The sequence below is a fragment of the Staurois parvus genome, unplaced genomic scaffold, assembly GCF_062004578.1.
Source record: "Staurois parvus isolate SC_StPar_1 unplaced genomic scaffold, SC_StPar_1.0 ptg000047l, whole genome shotgun sequence".
Taxonomy (NCBI): Eukaryota; Metazoa; Chordata; class Amphibia; order Anura; family Ranidae; genus Staurois; species Staurois parvus.
Genome location: NW_028317843.1, coordinates 3,721,993 through 3,742,706, shown reverse-complemented (window position 1 = coordinate 3,742,706; position 20,714 = coordinate 3,721,993). Strand labels below are relative to the sequence as shown.

At 40.0% G+C, this 20,714-nt stretch overlaps 1 protein-coding gene across 1 annotated transcript in view; it reads left to right on the top strand.

Moving 5' to 3' along the window:
- LOC149470394 (fibrocystin-L-like) overlaps nt 1-20,714 on the top strand; it is a 209,947-nt gene that overhangs the window by 136,913 nt on the left and 52,320 nt on the right. Inside the window, exons 47-55 of the mRNA XM_089664463.1 lie at nt 2,260-2,501; nt 4,553-4,689; nt 5,196-6,225; nt 7,059-7,250; nt 7,677-7,828; nt 12,303-12,462; nt 14,507-14,666; nt 16,580-16,668; nt 18,630-18,784. Of these exons, the coding sequence (XP_089520589.1) occupies nt 2,260-2,501; nt 4,553-4,689; nt 5,196-6,225; nt 7,059-7,250; nt 7,677-7,828; nt 12,303-12,462; nt 14,507-14,666; nt 16,580-16,668; nt 18,630-18,784 (2,317 nt within the window). The remainder of the gene's footprint in view (nt 1-2,259; nt 2,502-4,552; nt 4,690-5,195; nt 6,226-7,058; nt 7,251-7,676; nt 7,829-12,302; nt 12,463-14,506; nt 14,667-16,579; nt 16,669-18,629; nt 18,785-20,714) is intronic.

Here is a 20,714-nt window from a genome sequence, read left to right as displayed (position 1 = left end):
AGAGTGCAAAATCTGGTGAAGCGCTGCATAGAAACCAATCAGCTTCCAGGTTTTATTACCAAAGCTTAATTGATCAATTTGAAGTTAGAAGCTGATTGGCTAGCATGCACAGCTGCACCAGATTCTGAGTGGACCAGTTTTAGTAAATCTACCCCAATGTGTCAAATGGCATGCAAGTAACATTGTCAGTAACTAGGATTAACTTCACATTTTGATTACACAAAAATAACATAAATCTCGCACTAATGTAGCTAGCTTGTATATTTGTGCTTTGCTACATTTATATAAATAAATACAATAAAATCCTTATGCTTTTCTGTCAGCTGTTCTGCTTTTAACTATTTTGTGTAAGGTAAGGCCTCGTGCACACAGCATACTACACAGGGGCGGACTGACAACTCATGGGGTCCCCGGGCAATAGGGGATCATGGGGCCCCTGTGTCCTTGTCCAAACTCAAAAAAGCCTATGAAAAAGGTACCAGGGGCATCTCATGGGGCCCCCTACTGATCCCGGGCCCTCGGGCAGTGCCTGAGTTTCCAAATGGTCAGTCCACCCCTGATACTACAGAGTACACCCATACGAGGGCCAAATTGCCAAATGAAATGGTGAAATTGGGAGCAGTGGCTGTCTCCATGCAGCCACTGTGTCTCAGTTGAATTATTTGGGTTTGCCTGCGTGTGAATGCATGGTGCACCTGTGCAACCATATGTGGGTAAACACGGCCCTCACATGGGTGTATGCTGTAGTACGCCTGTGTGAACAAGGTCCAAAACTAAGCAATGAATATCTTTTGGAAGCTATAATGGTACCTAATTGATGATGATTTCAGTGAAGGGAGTAAGAAGAAAGTGAGTAATTACCTTTCCTGCCACCAAGTTTTTACTGAAACAGAAGTGTTTTAGAAGTGTTGGTCTATTGTGTCCTCTGCAGCACTCAATGGCTCCTCCTGCCAATTTCCACATCACTAGAGTGTCCTGTAGTGACGTAGAGGTCAGTGAGAGGAGCACATGAAAGCTAATGGGGAAGCAGGAGATCTTCTGGAAGTGTCATTTTCTACACAAATATGAGCCTGCAATTCCTATTGATTGGTGCTTCTACAAACATTTGTGAAAGAACGGGTCGCTCTCAGGAGCTCGGTGAATTCAAACGTGGTATCATGATAGGTTGCCACCTGTGCAATAAGTCCATGTGTGAAATTTCCTTGCTACTAAATATTCCACAGTCAACCGTTAGTGGCATTATAGCAAATTGGAAACAACTGGGAACAACAGCAACTCAGCTACCAAGTTATAGGCCACATAAAATGACAGAGCAGGGTCAACGCATACTGAAGCGCACAGTGCGCAGAAGTCACCAACTGTCTGCAGAGTCAATTGCTAAAGACCGCCAAACTTCATGTGGCCTTCAGATTAGCACAACAACAGTGTGTAGCGAGCTTTATGGAATGGGTTTTCATGACCGAGCAGCTGCATCCAAACCTTACATCACCAAGTGCAAGGCAATGCATCAGATGCAGTGGTGTAAAGCACGTCGCCACTGGACTCTAGAACAGTGGAGACTTGTTCTCTGGAGTGACGAATCATGCTACTCTGTCTGGCAATCTGATGCACATGTCTTGATTTGGTGGTTTAATGGAGAACAGTACTTGCCTGACTTCATTGTGCCAAGTGTAAAGTTTGGTGGAGGGGGGATTTATGGTGTGGGGTTGTTTTTCAGGGGTTGGGCTTGGCCCCTTATTTCCAGTGAAGGGAACTCTTAAGGCATCAGCATACCAAGACATTTTGAACAATTTCATGCTCCCAACTTTGTGGGAACAGTTTGGGGATGGCCCCTTCCTGTTCAAACATTCCCATAGACACACTCCTAAACCTTGTGGACAGCCTTCCCAGAAGAGTTGAAGCTGTTATAGCTGTAAAGGGTGGGCCAATTCAATATTTAACCCTACCGACTAAGACTGGGATGCCATTAAAGTTCATGTGCGTGTAAAGGCAGGCGTCCCAATACTTTTAGGCAGTATAATGTAGATATTTATAGATAGCTTTAGCTATACTTATTGTAACTCTGTGCTTAAGAAAACGGTTTGTTAACTGAAAATAGGATCATGAATAAGATGGAATATTAAAGAAACATTTATTTGATATGAGTAATTTCTACTGTTCTATATGGATTTTTATTTATAAAACAATTTGCACAGCATTTATAAATCATTGACAGAATCACATTCTGGTGGCCATATATAAGAATTATTTTCCCAATAGGCATAGCCAAAGTCAGAACGAGAAGATGACTATACAATCCATGTCTGCGGATGGCAAAAGCCTGACTCTAAGTAAGCCACTGGTGTACCAGCACTTAGGTATATCTGTTACCTTGCCTGATGGAACAGTCTTTGAAGCTAGAGCTGAAGTTGGTGTTCTTACAAGAAACATTCTGGTTCGAGGTTCCACCAATGTAGAATGGAGTGACACAATACCAGCCTGTCCAGATGGATTTGATACAGGTAATTTATTAATAAACATCAGGAACACGGTGTGCAGCATTACCCTTCACCAACAAGCACATAATTACTTGGTGGTTTACAGGTAATTTATTGTTTTCTATAGCATTTGTTTTAGCCATGTTCATCTCTTTATGCATTGTCCTGTTTTTTTTAGAGAAATTCTCAAGTTTAGGTATATGATGAGTGTTGGGTTAGATCATGTGCAGACAGCAGTGGATTTATGTGCATCTGTCTGACAGAAATACGTGGCTTTCATTGCTTCACTCCTGATTACACTCACAATCTGCTCATGTGTGGCCTTCATACTTCTGAGCCACTGTCCCTAGGGATGCAGCAAATGAAAGTCAGTAAAATGAATTCCTTATCAATGTGACTGCCATGCAACAAGCATTTTTAGATGTAGTAGTTTTGCAGTGAAACCCTACATTATTCAGTACATGACAGATTTTTAAAAACTCTTTTCCCCTCACAGTCTGTTTATTGCTATGCCCTGTGCTGAAGATACATTAGTAAATGTCCTCACCTTAACAACCAGCCAGCACTTTGCATTGCTGGTGGCTCTCAATTCCAGCTGTCACTAACAGCTCTGGTCCCCTCTGACTATCAGGAACCAAACAAAACTGTTCTCCATCAGCTATGATATAAGTCAGCTATTATATAGTGATCACATGCAGGCTGAAACCTTCAGAGGGATTGGCAAGAGCATCTATTTAATAGCATTATTATTATCAGATACAATTACATTTACAATATTTGAAAAAATATAATAATAGATCTGACGATCAAACAAATGTTTATGAAATACAATTTTTTCTACATTTTTGTGCCTTTATAAGCCTATACTATAAAAATGTGTAGTGTTATTGACAAGTTAAGGAAGCTAACGTTGTAGAATTTGCCCTCGTTATCAATGACCTCTGGTAGTGAAAGGCTCAACTAATTTGTAATCTCCAGGAGTATCTAAACTTAACTCTTCATAAAGTCCTAGAGTCACCTAGAGATCATTGACACGGGTGGAGATGAAGCACCCTTCTAATGTAGAATAGGCTGCTGGGTAAATGTAGTTAGCTCCACTGTAATCAGAGGAGTTAGGGGTTGATTAGTTAGGGCTGCTCAGTGTCTCACAGGCTGCTGCTCTGATTGCTTCCTCCTGTCTTCTAGAGGATTATAGAATCATAGTGGGAGGAAGAACAGGGCATGCATCGTAAATATTTATGGGACTCGAGGAGGTATGCCCAGTGAGTGGTGAAAGAGTCCATAATTAGTCTGAACAGCAGAGACAGAGTTCCTTTGACAAGTCCTGCAGGAGGAGCCCCCATTCTCAAGATTGAGTCTAGGCATCATGTTGGGTCAGGAGAAGCTCACTGGAGAAAGCCAAGAGGGGTGGGAAAGAGTCCAGCTTTCCTATGGTGGTGTGAGTCTACATCTACCTCACTAGGAAGAGCCTGGTGGAGATCATCAAGAGGCAACCGATGATCTTGTGGCTATGGGAGTAAATGACCCCAGTGTTTAAGAATGGCGATTGTGTATCTTTTAATCTCTGAAAGGAACACTAATCACCGTCGGCATAGAGGTCATGTGGGACATTCCTTTTTCTACAAGTGCAGCCAGAGAATTGGAGTCCTCAGGTTATTCACTTCTACAGTTTATTGGGGTATCCCATGCTCCCTCACCTTATCCAAGTTCATTGCTCACAAAAAACCCCAAAAAGAAATCCCTAGACGTCTCTTTGGAGCCAGAGAAGGCTGAAAGCGCAGAAAATGCTGTATGCCTGGCTGTGTGTGCTCTAAGAGGGAAATAGGTCTATATTCACCAGGGGCTCTTTAGGAGGTGTGTTATATATAGTTCCACCTCTGGCACCTCCCTCTTCCATCTGCAATTGGTTGAGGTGCCCACTGAGGTAGAAGCATCCATAGACTTGCTAATATGATCTAAATACAGGGAATTCAATTGTTATGGTAATTGTATGGGTTTTGGAACTGTGCATGTCTCTCTTGCTCTTTATACTGCCTTATTGAACACATCTGAAAGTGTGTCATGTCTTGTTCTAGGTGAATTTGCTACACAAACATGTTTCCAGGGAAGGTCTGGAGAGACAATAGGAAGTGATCAGTTTGGCGGATGTATAATGTTTCATGCACCAGAGCCTGACAAGCTGCTGTCCATTGGAAGAATAGAGTATGTGGAGGTAACCGATATGTTCCTGGGATATTAGGGATATGTGTACATTTCTACCCTTAAACTCTGTACTGTATACGCTGTGAGTTTTTTTTTTTTTTCCTTCAACCAGTGAGCTGAATGAGAAAAAAACTCAGATTCCTGCATCCACATAAGCAATATGGATGCAGGGAGCTCCCCGACTGTGCTATTGTATCCTGACAGCGGATACTCTCCTCCAGTCAGAATACACTGAACGGGGCTGCATCCATTGGTTGCAGTGGCTGATTGAATGCTGGTTTTCTTTGCAATAATTTTTGTTTTAAAAAAAGAGATACCAACAAAAACACACAAACTACACATTCTACGAATGCTGGGTTTCTAGCAGGATCATTCAACACAGCAGGTCTAACAATCCCGGAGTTCAGCTTCAAGTTCACCTTTAAATATCTTTTATGAGTGGACTAATGTTACTAATAACATAAACATCTCAGAACAGAAAAATAAAACATAATAAATATACGGTATGTCTTTCAGGTTTTCCATGCAGGTCAAGCTTTCCGGTTGGGACGTTACCCTATTCACTGGCATTTAATGGGTGATGTCCAGTTTAAGTCATATGTACGAGGCTGTGGGATCCACCAGACCTACAACAGAGCAGTAACTATCCACAACACTCACCATCTTCTTGTTGAACACAACGTCATTTATGACATCATGGGAGGAGCCTTCTTCATTGAGGATGGCATAGAACATGGCAATGTGCTTCAGTACAACTTGGCAGTATTTGTCCAGCAAAGTACCAGTCTACTGAACGATGACGTTACACCAGCAGGTTATTGGGTAACAAATCCCAATAACACCATTAGGCACAATGTAGCTGCTGGTGGCACACATTTTGGTTTTTGGTACAGAATGCATGACCACCCAGATGGTCCATCCTACGACTCAAACATTTGCCAGAAACGAGTGCCACTTGGTGAATTCTACAACAACACTGTCCATTCTCAGGGGTGGTTTGGCATATGGATATTTCAAGAATATTTTCCCATGGTAACAGGATCTTGCAGTTCTTCCACACCATCTCCTGCTGTTTTCAAATCACTGACCACATGGAACTGTCAGAAAGGGGCTGAATGGGTAAATGGAGGTGCTCTTCAGTTTCATAACTTCACCATGGTAAATAATGAAGATACAGGCATAGAAACGAAGAGAGTCATTTCAGATTATGTTGGTGGATGGGGTGAGACCTATGGAGCTGTCCTTAAGAATACCATCATTGTAGGCCATCTTGATGAACTAGGACTTGGCTCCAGTTATTGCACAGCTAGGGGCATAACTCTGCCATTCGATGAAGGACTGACGATATCATCAGTCAAGTTTATGAATTTTGACAGACCAAACTGTGCAGCGATTGCAGTGACATCAATTACTGGAGTGTGTGGTGACAGGTGTGGAGGATGGAGTGCAAGGTTTAATGGAATACAATATTTTAATGTACCAAACAAGGCAGGATTCCGGTGGGAACATGAAGTTGTTTTAACTGATATGGATGGGACTCTTACAGGTAAAAATAATTTATTTAAAATTAGGTTATTGCTAATGATTATTACCTAGAGCCATGCCCAAAACCTGAAGAAGGTGATCGAAACACACAATGTAAGCATAGAAATTACCCACCTCCCTTACCCCCAAAAAACTAACATATATGTAAAACTTATACGTTATATAACCAAAAATTTGTGGCTGCCCCTCCAAATTATTGAATTCAGTGATTTTAGTCAAGGGTACTGTTGATGCTACTACAGCATACAAAGACATTTTACACTTTCAACCTTGTGGCCACATTTTGGGAAAGACCCTTTTTTCCTCCACTATGATTACTCCCCAGTGTGCAAAGCCAACTCCATAAAGACATGGTTTGAAAATGTTGGTGTAGAAAGGCACTAGCCAGCTCTTTGGGCTAAGTGGACACACACTTTAAAATCTTGCAGAAAGCCTTCCAAAAAGAGTGGGAGCTGTTATACTTGCCAATGAGGGTGGGGAGAGACTCCATATTCAAACATCAAGTCCAACAAGTTTATATAGGTGTGATGATCAGGTATCCAGAAACCTATACAGTATATTTTATTTGGAAATGGTCAGATTCTCCATCAGCTTCTCAGCAGGGTGGTTACCCTGAAATGTAGTGTGTAGAAGCCAGTGCTGGAATCAGAAAGGTTGACAAAGCTGCTCTAAGCTTTTCCTACCTTTTTCCTACAGTGAGTAGGTAAAAAAGGCTCTGAATATCTGTATCCCACAAGCCAATCCGAGCATTTTCAGGGTTAAAATCAAGGAGTTCATAATGCTTTTATATTTCTTACAAATTTGAAATTATGAAATACATTTTTCTTCATTTAGGAAATGCAGGAGCAAAAGTGGTACCAGCAAGCGGGCTGCTTGACCCATCGCAGTGCAGTCAACATAGTGATTGGAGTGCTGGTTTCCCTGGTTTTGTCTGTAACTCTACTGTCAGTTTCCACCGACTGGCATTTAATAACCCATCTCCATCTTCTCTTCTCTGGAAAGATGTCATAATTTCCAATTCCTTTGGTGAGTCTTCTGGTATATTGGCTTTACACAATAAAAAAAGACTCCTAGTAAGTGCTAGGTAATCATGTAAAATATTCCCAATAGCTGCATGTGTTAGGTTTAAAGCTTTTCTTTTTATTACATTGTCATTTCTTTTATATTTTTGTTCCTTTTATTTTCCTTATCCTTTTTTACTTATTTTCTCTTATATTGCTTTATTTACTTTTCATTTTCCCTTTGTTTTCTATTTCCATTTCCTTTACATTCCCTTTTTCAGCACTGTCATGTTCATTTTTTCTTTTTCCACTTCCTTTTTCTGTTTCTTTTTTTTCCTTTTTAGTTACTATTCCTTTTCATTTTTCTTCTCTCTTTCACCCCCTCCCTTTTAATACTCTTTTGACCAGATCTCAGTATTTTTTCACCCCTAATATGTTATATTCAATTTAGGTCTCACTGTTGTTCCCTGCTTACATTTACGTTTAACGCATAAGGATGGATGGATGGCCTTACTGCCTAATGCTAATTCCTTCAATTGGTATTTTAGAAATATGGATTTCATCACAAATATTTCATACACTGCCACTTTTTATGGATTTAAGGTAAACAAATATAGTTAATTAGCAGTTAAACAAAATGTATAATAAGAACTGTAAAGCTGCATTCACATTAGCCTCCCTCATTTGGTTTATTTTTCTTTTAAATAGGAAGTACCTGGGAAGTATACAAACACTTTGTGCTCCCCATTTGCATTTAGGCACATTCAGAGTATCTAATCTGCCCTTTGACACACAAAATTCTATATCTTTAACCATTTGCCGCCCGGCCAATGGCCGTTTGGCGGCGGCAAAAGTGATTCTGCATTCCGGGTGCACGCCATTTGGCGTGCTCCCGCACATGCTCAGTTCGCGCAACTGCAGAGCGGCACAGCGGCGCGATCTGTCAGCGGCCGTGTACCTCGGACACGGCCGATGACAGATCTGAGTACCAGCCCCCGTTGCTGGTACCATGTGACCTGCTGTGACCAATCACAGCAGGTCACATGACAGTTGTATACAATGGATGGCTTCATTCATGCCATCCATTGTATACTAGTGTCTAGCTGTGAATGGTCACAGCAGGTCACACGCACATGTCATGTGATTAGCTGTGACCAAATCACAGCTAAGCACAAAAAAAAAAAAAACTGAATGAATCGATTTCATTCTGGTAAATGCTTGCTTATAGCAAAGTAATTCTTTGCTATAAGCAAATTGTGTAAAAAAAATAAAAATAAAAAAAATACTGATCACTTCCCCAAAGTAGTACAATGTTACTATGGTAACATTGTACTACTTTGGTCACAGTAAAATATGAAAAAAAAATCTTAAAAAAAATAAAAAAAGTAATAAAAAATTAAAAATAATAATAAAAAAAAAAATATATATATTTTTTTTTCATACTGTCACCAGTCAGTGTCCCTGTTCACCGCCATGCCAGTTATATGATGATGCTGTACTGCACTGGTGACAGTATGTAAAAAAAAAAATTGTGAAAATAATTTTTTTAATTTTTTCATTTTCCGAAAAATTATGACAAAAAAAATACAACTTCAAAAAACTCGCCATGCCTCTTATGAAGTACGTCGGACTGTCTACTCTGCAAAAAGGGGTCATTTGGGGATATCTGTACTATTCTGACATTCTTGGACCTCAAGAAATTAGATTGGCCGTCAGTACTTCAGGATTGATCAATATTCAAATCTATACCATAGTTTGTGAACTCTATAACTTTCCTACAAACTAAAAAATACATCCTAATTTGGGTTATTTTCACCAAAGACATGTAGTAGAATACATCTCGGCCTAAATTTATGAAGAACAATTATTTATTTGTAGACTTTTATAACAGAAACAAAGAAAAACGTGTTTTTTTTCAAAATTTTTGGTCTTTTTTTGTTAATTTAGCAAAAAATAAAAACCCCAGCAGTGATTAAATACCACCAAAAGAAAGCTCTAGTTGTGTGAAGAAAATGATAAAATTTTAGTTTGGGTACAGTGTTGTATGACCGCGCAATTGTCATTCAAAGTGTGAGAGCGCTGAAACGTGAAAACTGGCCTGGGCAGGAAGGTGTAAAATTGCACGGTATTGAAATGGTTAAATACAGCTAAACTGAACACACCTAAACACAGGTAAACACATGGGGAGAGATTTACTAAAACTGGAGCACCCAGAATCTGGTGTAACTGTGCATGGTAGCCAATCAGCTTCTAACTTCAGCTTCAGTTCAATTAACCTTTGACAATAAAACATGGAAGCTGATTGGTTTTCTATTCTAGAGTTGCACCAGAATTTACACTAGCCACTTTTAGTAAATTATCCCCACAGTGTGTATTTAAAGCGGTAGTAAACCGCCACCAACATAACATTTAAAAACTGGACCCCGGTCTTTTTTCCATGTTCATAGACTGACTCAATGAATGGGCGGTGCCACGATTACATCACTCTTCTGCGTGTGCGCAGGAGCCATGGCACGGAGCTCTGAAGGTATGGCACGGATATGGCCATCCCTTCAGAGTGCATGTGCCAGTGATGGCACCATCTGCATGCTTTGTGAATATCTCCTAAACAGTGAATGTTTTGGAGATATTCACTGTACCTACAGGTAAGCCTTATTATAGGTTATTGGTACAAGTTAAAAAGGCGGACTTAACTGCCACTTTAAACTAATTAAGTAGCACCCTCCTAGGTAGCTAGGGGGAGCTACAGTCTAATTTTCAGTTAGAAGGACTGAGTAGCAGCCCAGATGTAATAGTCAGAGGGGTCAAATTTCGGTCAGGAGATGAGAGGCTCTGCAGATCAGCTCTCTGGAATTTTCCCCTGCACTAGAGCTTTGGAGAAACCAGTGGGAGGGAGTGAGGAGTGGTTGGTTTGCACTCTAAAGGGATCCTGGCCAATCCGCAACAGGAGGCTTGGCTTGGGGCCAAGACAGCCCTTAAGAGTGACTGAGCATGCTCAGCAGATAGGAAGAGGAAAGGAGAAAGTTCGGGTGGAAGATTGAGAAGGGAGGCTGGAGGGTGGGAGCCTGGGAGGAAGTCCAAATGGAGAGGGGCTTACCTGCAGGCAGGGACGTTGGAAAGGAGGAAAGCTCAGCGCCTCATTGGCCCCCAGAGACAGGACCACCTGTGCAGCAGGGAAGGAGTGGCCCAGTTAGAAAGCCTGGTAGAAGCTACCAACCCATCCACTCATAGACAGAGGACTGACTGAGTAGACCTACACCCCCTGGGCCAGTAAAGGGAAGGAGAACTCTAGTAGGAAACTGGATTAGCTGGGACTGTCTTACATTTACAGTGACAGGCACTGGATCCCCTGTCCAGGGATTCCTTCAGGCAGCTGGATTAGGAGAATCTGGGGTCTGGGGTAGTACTACAGGAGATGTTGGCTAGCTCTCTAAAAAGAGGATTTTTGGCTAGGGACTTGTACATTGTTCCAGGAAGTTTGTCCTCAGCTGCTATACCCTTGGGCATCCCATACACCACTTACTCCATCCAAGTTAAATCCCCTAATAAAATCCAAAAAACAAGCTCAAGCACTGGTTAATGTCTCCTGGATACAAGCCTGTGTTGAAGTTGCGTGTTACCTGACTGTGCAGGACTTTAGGGGGACCCAAATTACAGCAACTTCTAAGAGGGTAGTGCCATGTTTACATGCATTTATATGCATTTGGAAATGTCCTATATGCACATATACGGTAAATGCATGTATGTGATAGTGTGAATGAGGCCTATGAGTGTTTTAAAGAGGTAATATAGAATACCCTTAAGTAGAGCATTTTATTAATAGAATGACACTCTAACTGAAAGTTAGAACTTAGGTCCAGTACTAAAGTGGTCACTGAGCTCCTATTGAGATGTACCTTTCTAAACTTGGCCAATGACTGCTACAAATTGCTAATACATAACATTCAGTCTTGCAAAGCTGGTCAGGAAGAGTTGTCCAGATCACTACTTGAGGTAGCCCTGAAGCATTCCTTTTTGTAAAACAAGTTAGAAATGGCATCTCCTGCTTTTGATGGGTTCCATTTTAAGAACTTCTTTACAGTCCTACAGATTTACTTCATGTCTTGTTAAGGTGTGTCTTAAAAAGGTTTTGTTATTTAAAGCTGAATTATAGGCATGGACTATTTGGCACATTTACCATGGTCCATCTTGGAACAACCTAAGTATGTGCGTATAAAGCGTTCGTAATCAACCCTCCTCTCCAACTTGTTCAATCAGAGGACACTTTACATTCACTGAGAAAATTGTTCTCTCAATTGCCAAGGGAGGGACTTCCTATGTTCACTATTCAGCAGGTCAGCTGCTCAGCACAGGCTGCAGAAGCCAGTGGCAATCACTGGAGTAGTAGTGCCTATTACAGTGATTTCCAGCTTCAACAGGGATCAGCCAGGTATTTCACATACATACTTATGTTCGTCCAACCTGGATCAATGCAACTATAAAAAACAGTCCACGACTAAACTTCAGAACATAAGAACGCATCTCCTGAGTCTGATATTGGCTGGGAAGTTCATGAGCTACTTTCATTTTATGAGATTACTATACTTGCTCTGTTACAATGAAAATCACCAATATGCTTTAAGACAAGTACATTGGAAGATTAGGCACTAAAAAAAGGCAACCCCATAGCACATAGTTTCTTGTACTGCAAGATTTGTTACCTTTTCTTCCTCAGAAAGAGAAGCGACCAGACTGGACTGTGAACTCCCACTTTTCAAAACTTGCCTCAGCAGGCTTTCTAATTGTCCAAAAGAGCCAATCTAATATTTGCGTGACTAGTTTGACAATATGAGCTGATAGCTGGCTAATAAAGCCATCAGGCAGCAGACAACCAATAATCAAACAGAGGAAGAAAGGAGTCTTCACAATTGTACTATGCTACCTTTAGTCCAGAGATTGTATTTTTTTTAAGAAACTGCATACTCAAACTGTAGAATTCTACAGTTGCGTGATTTTAGTTGTATTAGGAGAGCTATTGTTCATAATTGCTGCACTATATTACATTTATTATTATGTTATGTTTTATATTTTTTTCCAGAGTGAGGACTATGTGATGATATCACACAACCTAACTCAGCAGCCAGATATGTTTACAATAACTGATGTGCGTAATGGGTCCACACAGCCTCTGAGCTATGATAACAATACTAATGGAGACTGGTACTTCAATGACAAAACAACTACTCTGACCTACCTGGGTAGGTGTACATTTACAGTAGTTTGGCTGCCAATCAACTAATTTCCAAGCACGTCTGAGCAATTCCATTTACAGAAGTTTTACTGCCAGTCAACTGTTTTGCCAGCAATTATAAGTGATTCAAAGTCTACCACTGCATGACGCTTCTCAGCTTTGACCTCAAATGTCTATTCTTTTCAATGGGTTTCTGAGGCCAGACGGTACCTGGGTTTACACAGCCTGTTTGAGTTGTGTTACTTAAATTGCTTATATCCTCAAGAATGAGTAACATAATTTTTTTCAAGAATGTTCAATAATTTTTTAAGTCATTAGTGGGGTCAAATAAACATTTGTTGTTGACTGCAGTGACAATAAAATTTGAAGGTGCAAGATGGAAAATGTTTCTGGGTTACACAAATTTCTGTCAGTGTCTGTGTTTTTTTGTTTGGGAAAGTCCAATCATTCCAAAATCAAATGTTACAAGCAAACAAAACGTTGAAGTACTTTCGAATGACATTTGTCAAGTCATTGAATGTTTTGAGAATTTGCGTACAAATGTTTGTAAGACTTTTTACATGAACAGTTGTTTGACAATCTGATGCCTCGTGGCCAGCTTTGGTCTATAAGGTTAGGATGGACAAAGCCCTATAACTATTGGGAAAAAATCTTGCCACCAAAGTAGGTAGTCACTGTGGTCACATCCATTTTAGTGCTTTCTTGCATGAGCTGTTAAATGGGAAAACTGCAAGTGATTTTAATGTCTTTTAATTCACGTATGATAAATGCATTTCACAGCATAGATCACTATGAAATGATGGATCTCAGAAATATGTTTGTGTTTCCATTTACACAGCATACCTAAAAATATTAAAAATAGGTCTTACCTTCCTAGTTATTTCTTTGGAGCAGACTCTATGGGCAGCTTCTATAGGATAGATGGCAATGTGAAGATAAGGGATAGACTTGAGAAACAGTTTTTTTTTTGGCATTAACAAAAAAAGCAGAACACCCCTTGATTGGGACAGACAATGTTCAAGTCTAGTTTACAATGGATAATGAAACCTGCCAGCACAATACAGACTTAGTTATGTTAAACATTACTCCATAGTCATTCCCTAATATTACAAAGCTAGGTGGGATTTTAAGCCAGTAAAAAAAATATTTTTTTCTTAAGTGTATTAACAAAATATGCAGAATACAAGCTATGAGATATATACTCCCTTGTTATGGCAGACAGTGTTCAAGTCTGGTTTACAGCTGATAATGAGATCTGTCAGCACAGTACAGACAAGGTTAACTATTTTAAATAATACTGCACAGCTCTCTAATATTACAAAGCTGGGTAGGTTAACCCCTTTGTGCTGAAAGTACGCAAATATGCAGTATCTCAGTGGGTGGGCCTTGACTCCGAGAGGCCACATATTTGTATACCAAATGTAAATAGACCTGTGCGTGCCCTGTGCGCTCCTGGCACAGTTACCAGCGCCGAATGGAAAGCTCCAGATTTATACTTGTGATTGGGAGCTTTCCGATCATGTGACCCCATCTCCTGGCATTAGAAACCTGTGCTGGGAGGCTGAGCATTAATGGGTCAAGCAAGTAAAAAATAATTTAAAAGGTAAGCAGCATTTTTTTTTTTTAAATGTTACACTTTAAATTATGCTACATTCATGGGAACATGTGACAAATATAAAGCAGGCATTATCCCAATTTGGCTGAAAAAGTGGAAATATGTTTTAATTGTATTTATACTTGGCAGATACTGTAATTTAGGATTTTGTAGTAATGTACTAGTTCTCAACAATTAAAGTTTTTAAAACAATGACCTGACTATTTAGGTATATATATATTGAGGGGAGAGAGAGAGGAGAGAGAGGAAAGAGGGGGGGAAATAGAGAGAAGGAGAGAGAGACAAGGAGGGGGGAGAGAGAGAGGGAGGGGGAAGAGAGGGAGGGAGGAGAGAAGGAGAGAGAGAGGAGAGAGAGAGATGGGGGAGAGAGGAGAGAGAGAGAAGAGAGACAGAGAGAAGGAGAGAGAGATTTAAACAATACCATGATTTTTTGTAGTGTCTGGAAAACGCAAGCTCCGCAGACGTGCAGTGGCAGGACAGGTGGATACAACCATGTCTAACACAAATGTCAACTTGGTGGTCTATCAGTGCTACTTCAAAAACTGCATCGCTCCTCTTCCTTCTCCTCCTCCTACCATAGCACCAACACCTACATTGTATGAGTAAGTATGAGCAAAAACAGAGATTCCTCTTCCTAGAAACAGCATGAGAGTTTGTCATTCTTGTTTACGTTTTGTTTATTAAAAAAAAGAAAAGAAAACATACTGTAGATGTTTTTGTGCTTACAACACAGTTGGAAGTTTCCCTCTCTTCCACCATTCTGTTGGAAGTAGTTAAAATGTTAGATTGCCCCTCACCAACTTATACGGTAATAAAAACCTCACAGAAGTATTAACCTTGTACAGAAAAACTGACGAGTTCTATGGGTTACTTGAGCTCTGTTACAGAGCATACACTAAACTTACCTGCAACATACTAAAAGTACAAAAAACAGGGAACTCTACGTTAGTTGCATATTAATTAAACACAGCCTTAGGGTCACCTATACTATTAAAGGATATTTCCATCTGCACACAAATTTAAGAAAACCCCACTAAATGATTTTGTTCCCATTCACACACAGCATTCCTAAGCATTTTAAAAAAAATCTTTCTTGCCTTTTTCAATATTTCTAAGGAGAGATTGTCATGGCTGATTCTAAGAAATTCTGGACAGTCTCAGATGGATCGAATCTCAGCCAGTTCAGCATGGATGGCTGAGATTCAATCCATTTATGGGAAGCTGGTTGTACTGATGTCGACCCATCGATTGGCTTCAGTACCACCAGCCTGTTGGGATTTTTTGCATGTGGTCACTGCCGGCAGCTATAACCACAGTCAGTGATTGTGTTCCGCCGATCGGGAAGGCTCCCCGCCAACAGAATATGATAGTGTTGCAGGAGGCATCCCCCCATCAACACTGACTGTGGTTGGTATTATTCCACTTTGGCTGCAAAAGTGGAAATACTCCTTAAGTCTAAGTTCACACCTATGCAGGCTGTGTTTGAGGTGTTTCTGCATTGCATTTTGTGTTTTTGCACTTGCGTTTTTGACACATTTTTGATGCTTTTTTTGTCATTTGTCTAGTTGCTAGGCAGATTTAAAACGCATCAAAAATACGGCAAAGTTGCATAAAAAATGCAACAAAAACGCGATACATGCTTTTCTGCAGCATTCCCATTGAAGTTTATAGAACCAAAAACGCAATGTTTTGTGTTCAAAAAACTCCCTGACCCTTTTCAAAAAACACACTGGGTGAAAACGTGAAGATGTGAACCTTTCCCATAGGAAATTATGTTAAATGGACTGTACTGCGTTTCTGAAAAATGCAAAACACTGCAGAAAATGCTTAGGTGTGCACCGGGGGTAAGCAGGTTGGTTAGTAGGCCCCTTAATTGCATACTCACAAACATTTGCAAAATACTCACAAGAGATGTACGCTTGTCACCTAGTTATTGTACTCATCTCTGGTGAGGCCTACACTATCACTTTACAGGGTATGGAAAATTGTGCTTTTTAAGTGTTTCCTGAGCTCAGTCACTGACCACACTGAAACCTTTTAGAGGATCTAGCCTCACCCTTTGGGGTTGATTTACTAAAACTGAAGCGTGCAAAATCTGATACAACACTGCATGGTGGCCAATCAGCTTCCAACTTCAGCTTGTTCAATTAAGCTTTGACAATAAAACCTGGAAGCTGATTGGTTTCTGTGCAGAGCTGCACCAGAACTCTACTGCTACAGCTGGGTGCAAAGTACCAGATTTTGCACTCTCTAGTTTTAATAAATCAACCCCTATTCTGTTCCAAATTAAGAAAAAGTGGATGCTTGAATCTTCTCAAAATGAGAGGCTTAAAGCATATAGAAATGTTGTGTACATGGGGATAGTTGTCAGTTTTTTTTTTCAGTTTTTATCAATAGAATAGGAATTATGATTCTACTTTGTGCCCAGCTGTAGCAGTAGAGTTCTGCTCATTGCTTATTATACAGCCTATTGTTTCATAGGACTACAAATATTTGTTTTTATCTCCAGTCTTTGGTCTAACAACTCCTTCTGGCATTCATCTGTTGAAAACAATTATACTGTCCCAAAAAATGGATCAACTGTCATCATTCCTGCAGGTAAAAATTTTATAATTTATACATTTATATAATTTATCATTTATAAATAAAAATGTTATAAAAATGTTATAATTTATATTTTTCTATTGGAGCATGTCTAAATCTGTGATTTTGATGAGGTTTTGTATTTACATTTTCTACATAGAGGTCCTCCATGCTTGTATTTTACATTTGACTGTGCTTAAAGTATATGTAAATCCTCACATTGTAAAACAACCCATCCAGTTTAAAATAGAAATGAAAGGCAATTGTGTATAGATAAAAAAAAAAAACATTATAAATACTTTTTTCCCCTTTTTTTATGTGATCACATTCCCTCTGTTCTCAACTGCACAGAGAAGTGAAGATGGAGAAACCGCAGCACACTGGTCTTCCCAGTGAATGGTTGAACAGGGGAAGGGGGTTGTCAGGAAAAGTCTGATCGTTGGAGTAGAGCACACTGAGTTCCCAGCACAGCCAGAAAACTGGCCATGTTGTGCTCTCATGCCTAGTGTAATCAGTTGTTATTAGGAAAGCAGAGGGACTGGCAGGATCACCAGGGATTTCACACACAGGAAGCAAAAGAACAGAATAGTATACTTTTTCTTACAAGTACATGGTACAGCAGGCACATATCAGGAATATGATGTGTTGGGTTTACATACTCTTCAAAAATGAACAGAGAAGCAAAAAGCCACAATTGCATGTTTTACACAAACCTTAGCATATATGCCTATGTTTGGTCTTTTTATACTTTTTGTGTTCACTTTACTTGATGTTCCAATTAAGAACCGCAAGCAGAAAGGACCTCTATGTGTACTGACATTCTTGAGATACAGGCTGGTACTCAAATAGCAGGAGGGGTGTTAGTATGCAGGCCCATGACTTTGATGAGACCAGTTCAGGTTCCTGTTATCTGTACTTGTGTCAGAAGGGTACCAACACACAGGGGCGGACTGACCATTCGAGCACTCGGGCATTGCCCGAGGGCCCGGGGTCAGTAGGGGGCCCCATGAGATGCCCCTGGTACCTTTCATAGGCTTTTTTGGGTGTGGGCGAGGACACGGGACCCATGATCCCTTATTGCCCGGGGGCCCCATGAGTTGTCAGTCCACCCCTGCCAACACAACACATTTATTGTCTGAAGACACATTGGGGGGAATTCACAAAAGCTGTGGTGCCACTTTTCTAGCGTTAATCCTTTTTGTTAATGCATTGTGCCAAATTCATGAAACATCTGCAACACTTTTCATTCCAACAGCGACTCCTGCACCAAATTCAGATAGTTCTAGAATGCTCCACTTTTAAATTGTGTTGCATTGAATGCTCCGAATGGAAAAGTGGAGCTAATTAAGACCAACTCTCTTTTAGCTTTCAGAGGAAAAAACGGACTCAAACTAATTTTGCAAAAGTGTCTCAAGTGCATTCTAAAAGTAGTGCAGCATGAGCCAAATCCAAGTTCTAGACAGGTACATGAATTGGGCATATTTTTACCACTTTCAGAATGCATGAGAGACGCTTTCGCAAAATCTGCTTGTGCCAGTCTTTAGGGAATTCCAAGGAGTGTGTTTCATCATGGAGTGCAGAAAGTGGGACAAAAAGAATTTACCCAAGTACTATCTGGTTGGTTTACATATTTGTTCACTTGTGATAAGGCAATTTTCTATGAGTGAATGATGAAGTTAAACAACTGCAGCTTAGAGAAATTACAGGATCCTGTGCCCTGGTACTTGATAATGGATCTCCGTGTGATTCATTGTAGTTAAATGCTCCTTCAACCCTAGTTTTTTTTTTTTTATAACAGCAGCAGTATCTGGGGAGGATAAATGTTCAACCCTGCACTAAAATGTGGCTACAAGGTTGTGTAATCCTTAAATATTTTGCTTCTTAGTTAAGGGAAATTGACGTAAATCTAGTTTGTTGTGTGAAGAACACTGACCACAGCTGGGGCTGTTAAACATGTTGTTTTCCTTCTTTTTCAGGCAAGTGGGTTGTAGCAGATATAGACATCCCCTATTTGCAGAAACTTATCATTTATGGTAAATTGGAGTTAAAAAACCTCACAAACAACTCAACAGCAGGGTCAACACCCTCCTTTAAAACAACAGTCCTCAGTGCCACCTATATATCTATACAGGTAAGGAACTGACCCTGCTCTTATAGGGGCTTCAGTGCAGTTCAGAAGCAGAACAGAGACATCCTTCCATTCCTATCAATAATTGCTGGACACCTTACTGTTAGGAATTCCCCCTGTCCTGGAATCCTTATATTCTTATTTCTATATTATCTCTGTGCTGCGCAGCGTCTGGGTGTGGCACGGGCTCGATCGCGATCGGGCAATCAACATAACCAACACACTCAAGTAGGATACAGGAAGATTGCAAAGTTTATTACGTACATTACAGCTTATAAAGGCAAAAACCACAAACCCAAATTATCCAATAGTAAGACAAACTCAAATTATCCAATAGTAAAGCGTACCTTTAACTTCTACCCAGATACTAGACAAGGTGCACCTTTTCTTAAACTGTTAAAATGTTAACCTCAGTCAGTACATCCTGCCATTTTTGGCTGTGTTCCCAGATCTCTTATCTGAACATCTATCTATGTTTTGTACGATATTTTGAAGACACCTGCAGTCTAGCGTTCTTCCTGTAACATTTTGCGGTTGTACTTGTTACAATTAAAATTTTCCATATAAGCTCGAAAATAATGCTGGCATGTCTTATAACATTTACTTAAGACATAATAATTTCATCTATTTAAAGCATCACTCTAACTCTTGTCACAATGCAAGCATAATGAATACAAAATGGTATACCTGAATCAATAGCCCTAGCGCATATTCCCACACCTTACTATTACACCTGCCTATTAGTCAGTCAAATAAAGAATAACTAAATAAAATCTGCACTCGAAAGTGTACCCTTAAGAGCTTACACGTGTAAACATGCAACATCATGGCTATCATAAATTGAATATTAAGGATGTCTTGGCAACAGCGACATCCAAGGTACTGCATCTGATTATTCTGAAGAACAAATAGTTCTTATAATTAGATTTCATATTTGAATGCTGGTTATCAGTTTTCAAAAATGGCCATAAGAAGTGTTTATGGAACAGACTAGGCCATATAGTTGATATATAAAATAATATTATCCACTTAAAGATGATTGCAAGTAGCCTTTATTCAAAACATACTGTATATTGTTGCCAATATCCATCCTCTTGCCACATAGGGATCTTCTACATACATTCACCATGGTTCTTTTAGTCACGCCAAAGGAGATATAATATGAAACCCATCAAAGGTGTGAGCATTATTCTTTTTGATGTAATTGGACAGGACAGAATAGGCAACCAAATCTTATAACACATATAGCTTCATTCTGAGTACTTCTGGAAATCCTCTGAGGGTTCTGTGACTCATGTATCAACTGCTTGAGTTGTATATAGTCTTGGCTATGATATCCTTATTGCTCACACCTACTAACCAAGCATTACATATGGGGGAGTTCAACAGTGTGATATTAAAGGTGACACAAATTCATATCCTTCCACATGGTAAGCAATATCCAATAGCCATGATGCATCTGGGTGCCATATTGGAGACCCAGGAGAGTGATGTATGCCAATGTCACATAGGATGATGCATTTCACTCCACCCAGAGCTTCATTAGGATCTACCTATATGGGTAAAATATGTGGACATTTCTCCAAATGATTCAGTTGAGGTGTTTCAGATACTGTTAAGGCAACAGCATACAAGGCACAATAGGAAAGTGTGGTAACTAACCATGTGACAAGAGTATGGGAAAGGCCCTTGTTTGTTCTAGCATGACTGTGACCTTTAGCACAAAGCTAGTTCTATAAAGACATGGTTTCATGAATCTGGTAAGGAGGTACTCAAGGGGCCTACATCAACCCCTGACCTCAACCCTTTCAGGACACCTTTAGGATAAATTGGAATGCCAAACCAGATCTTTTAGTAAAATTCTTTATTTGACCTTGCAAGTGCTTTTTAGTCTGGATGGGCTTAAATTCCTGCAGACATATTCCAAAATCCT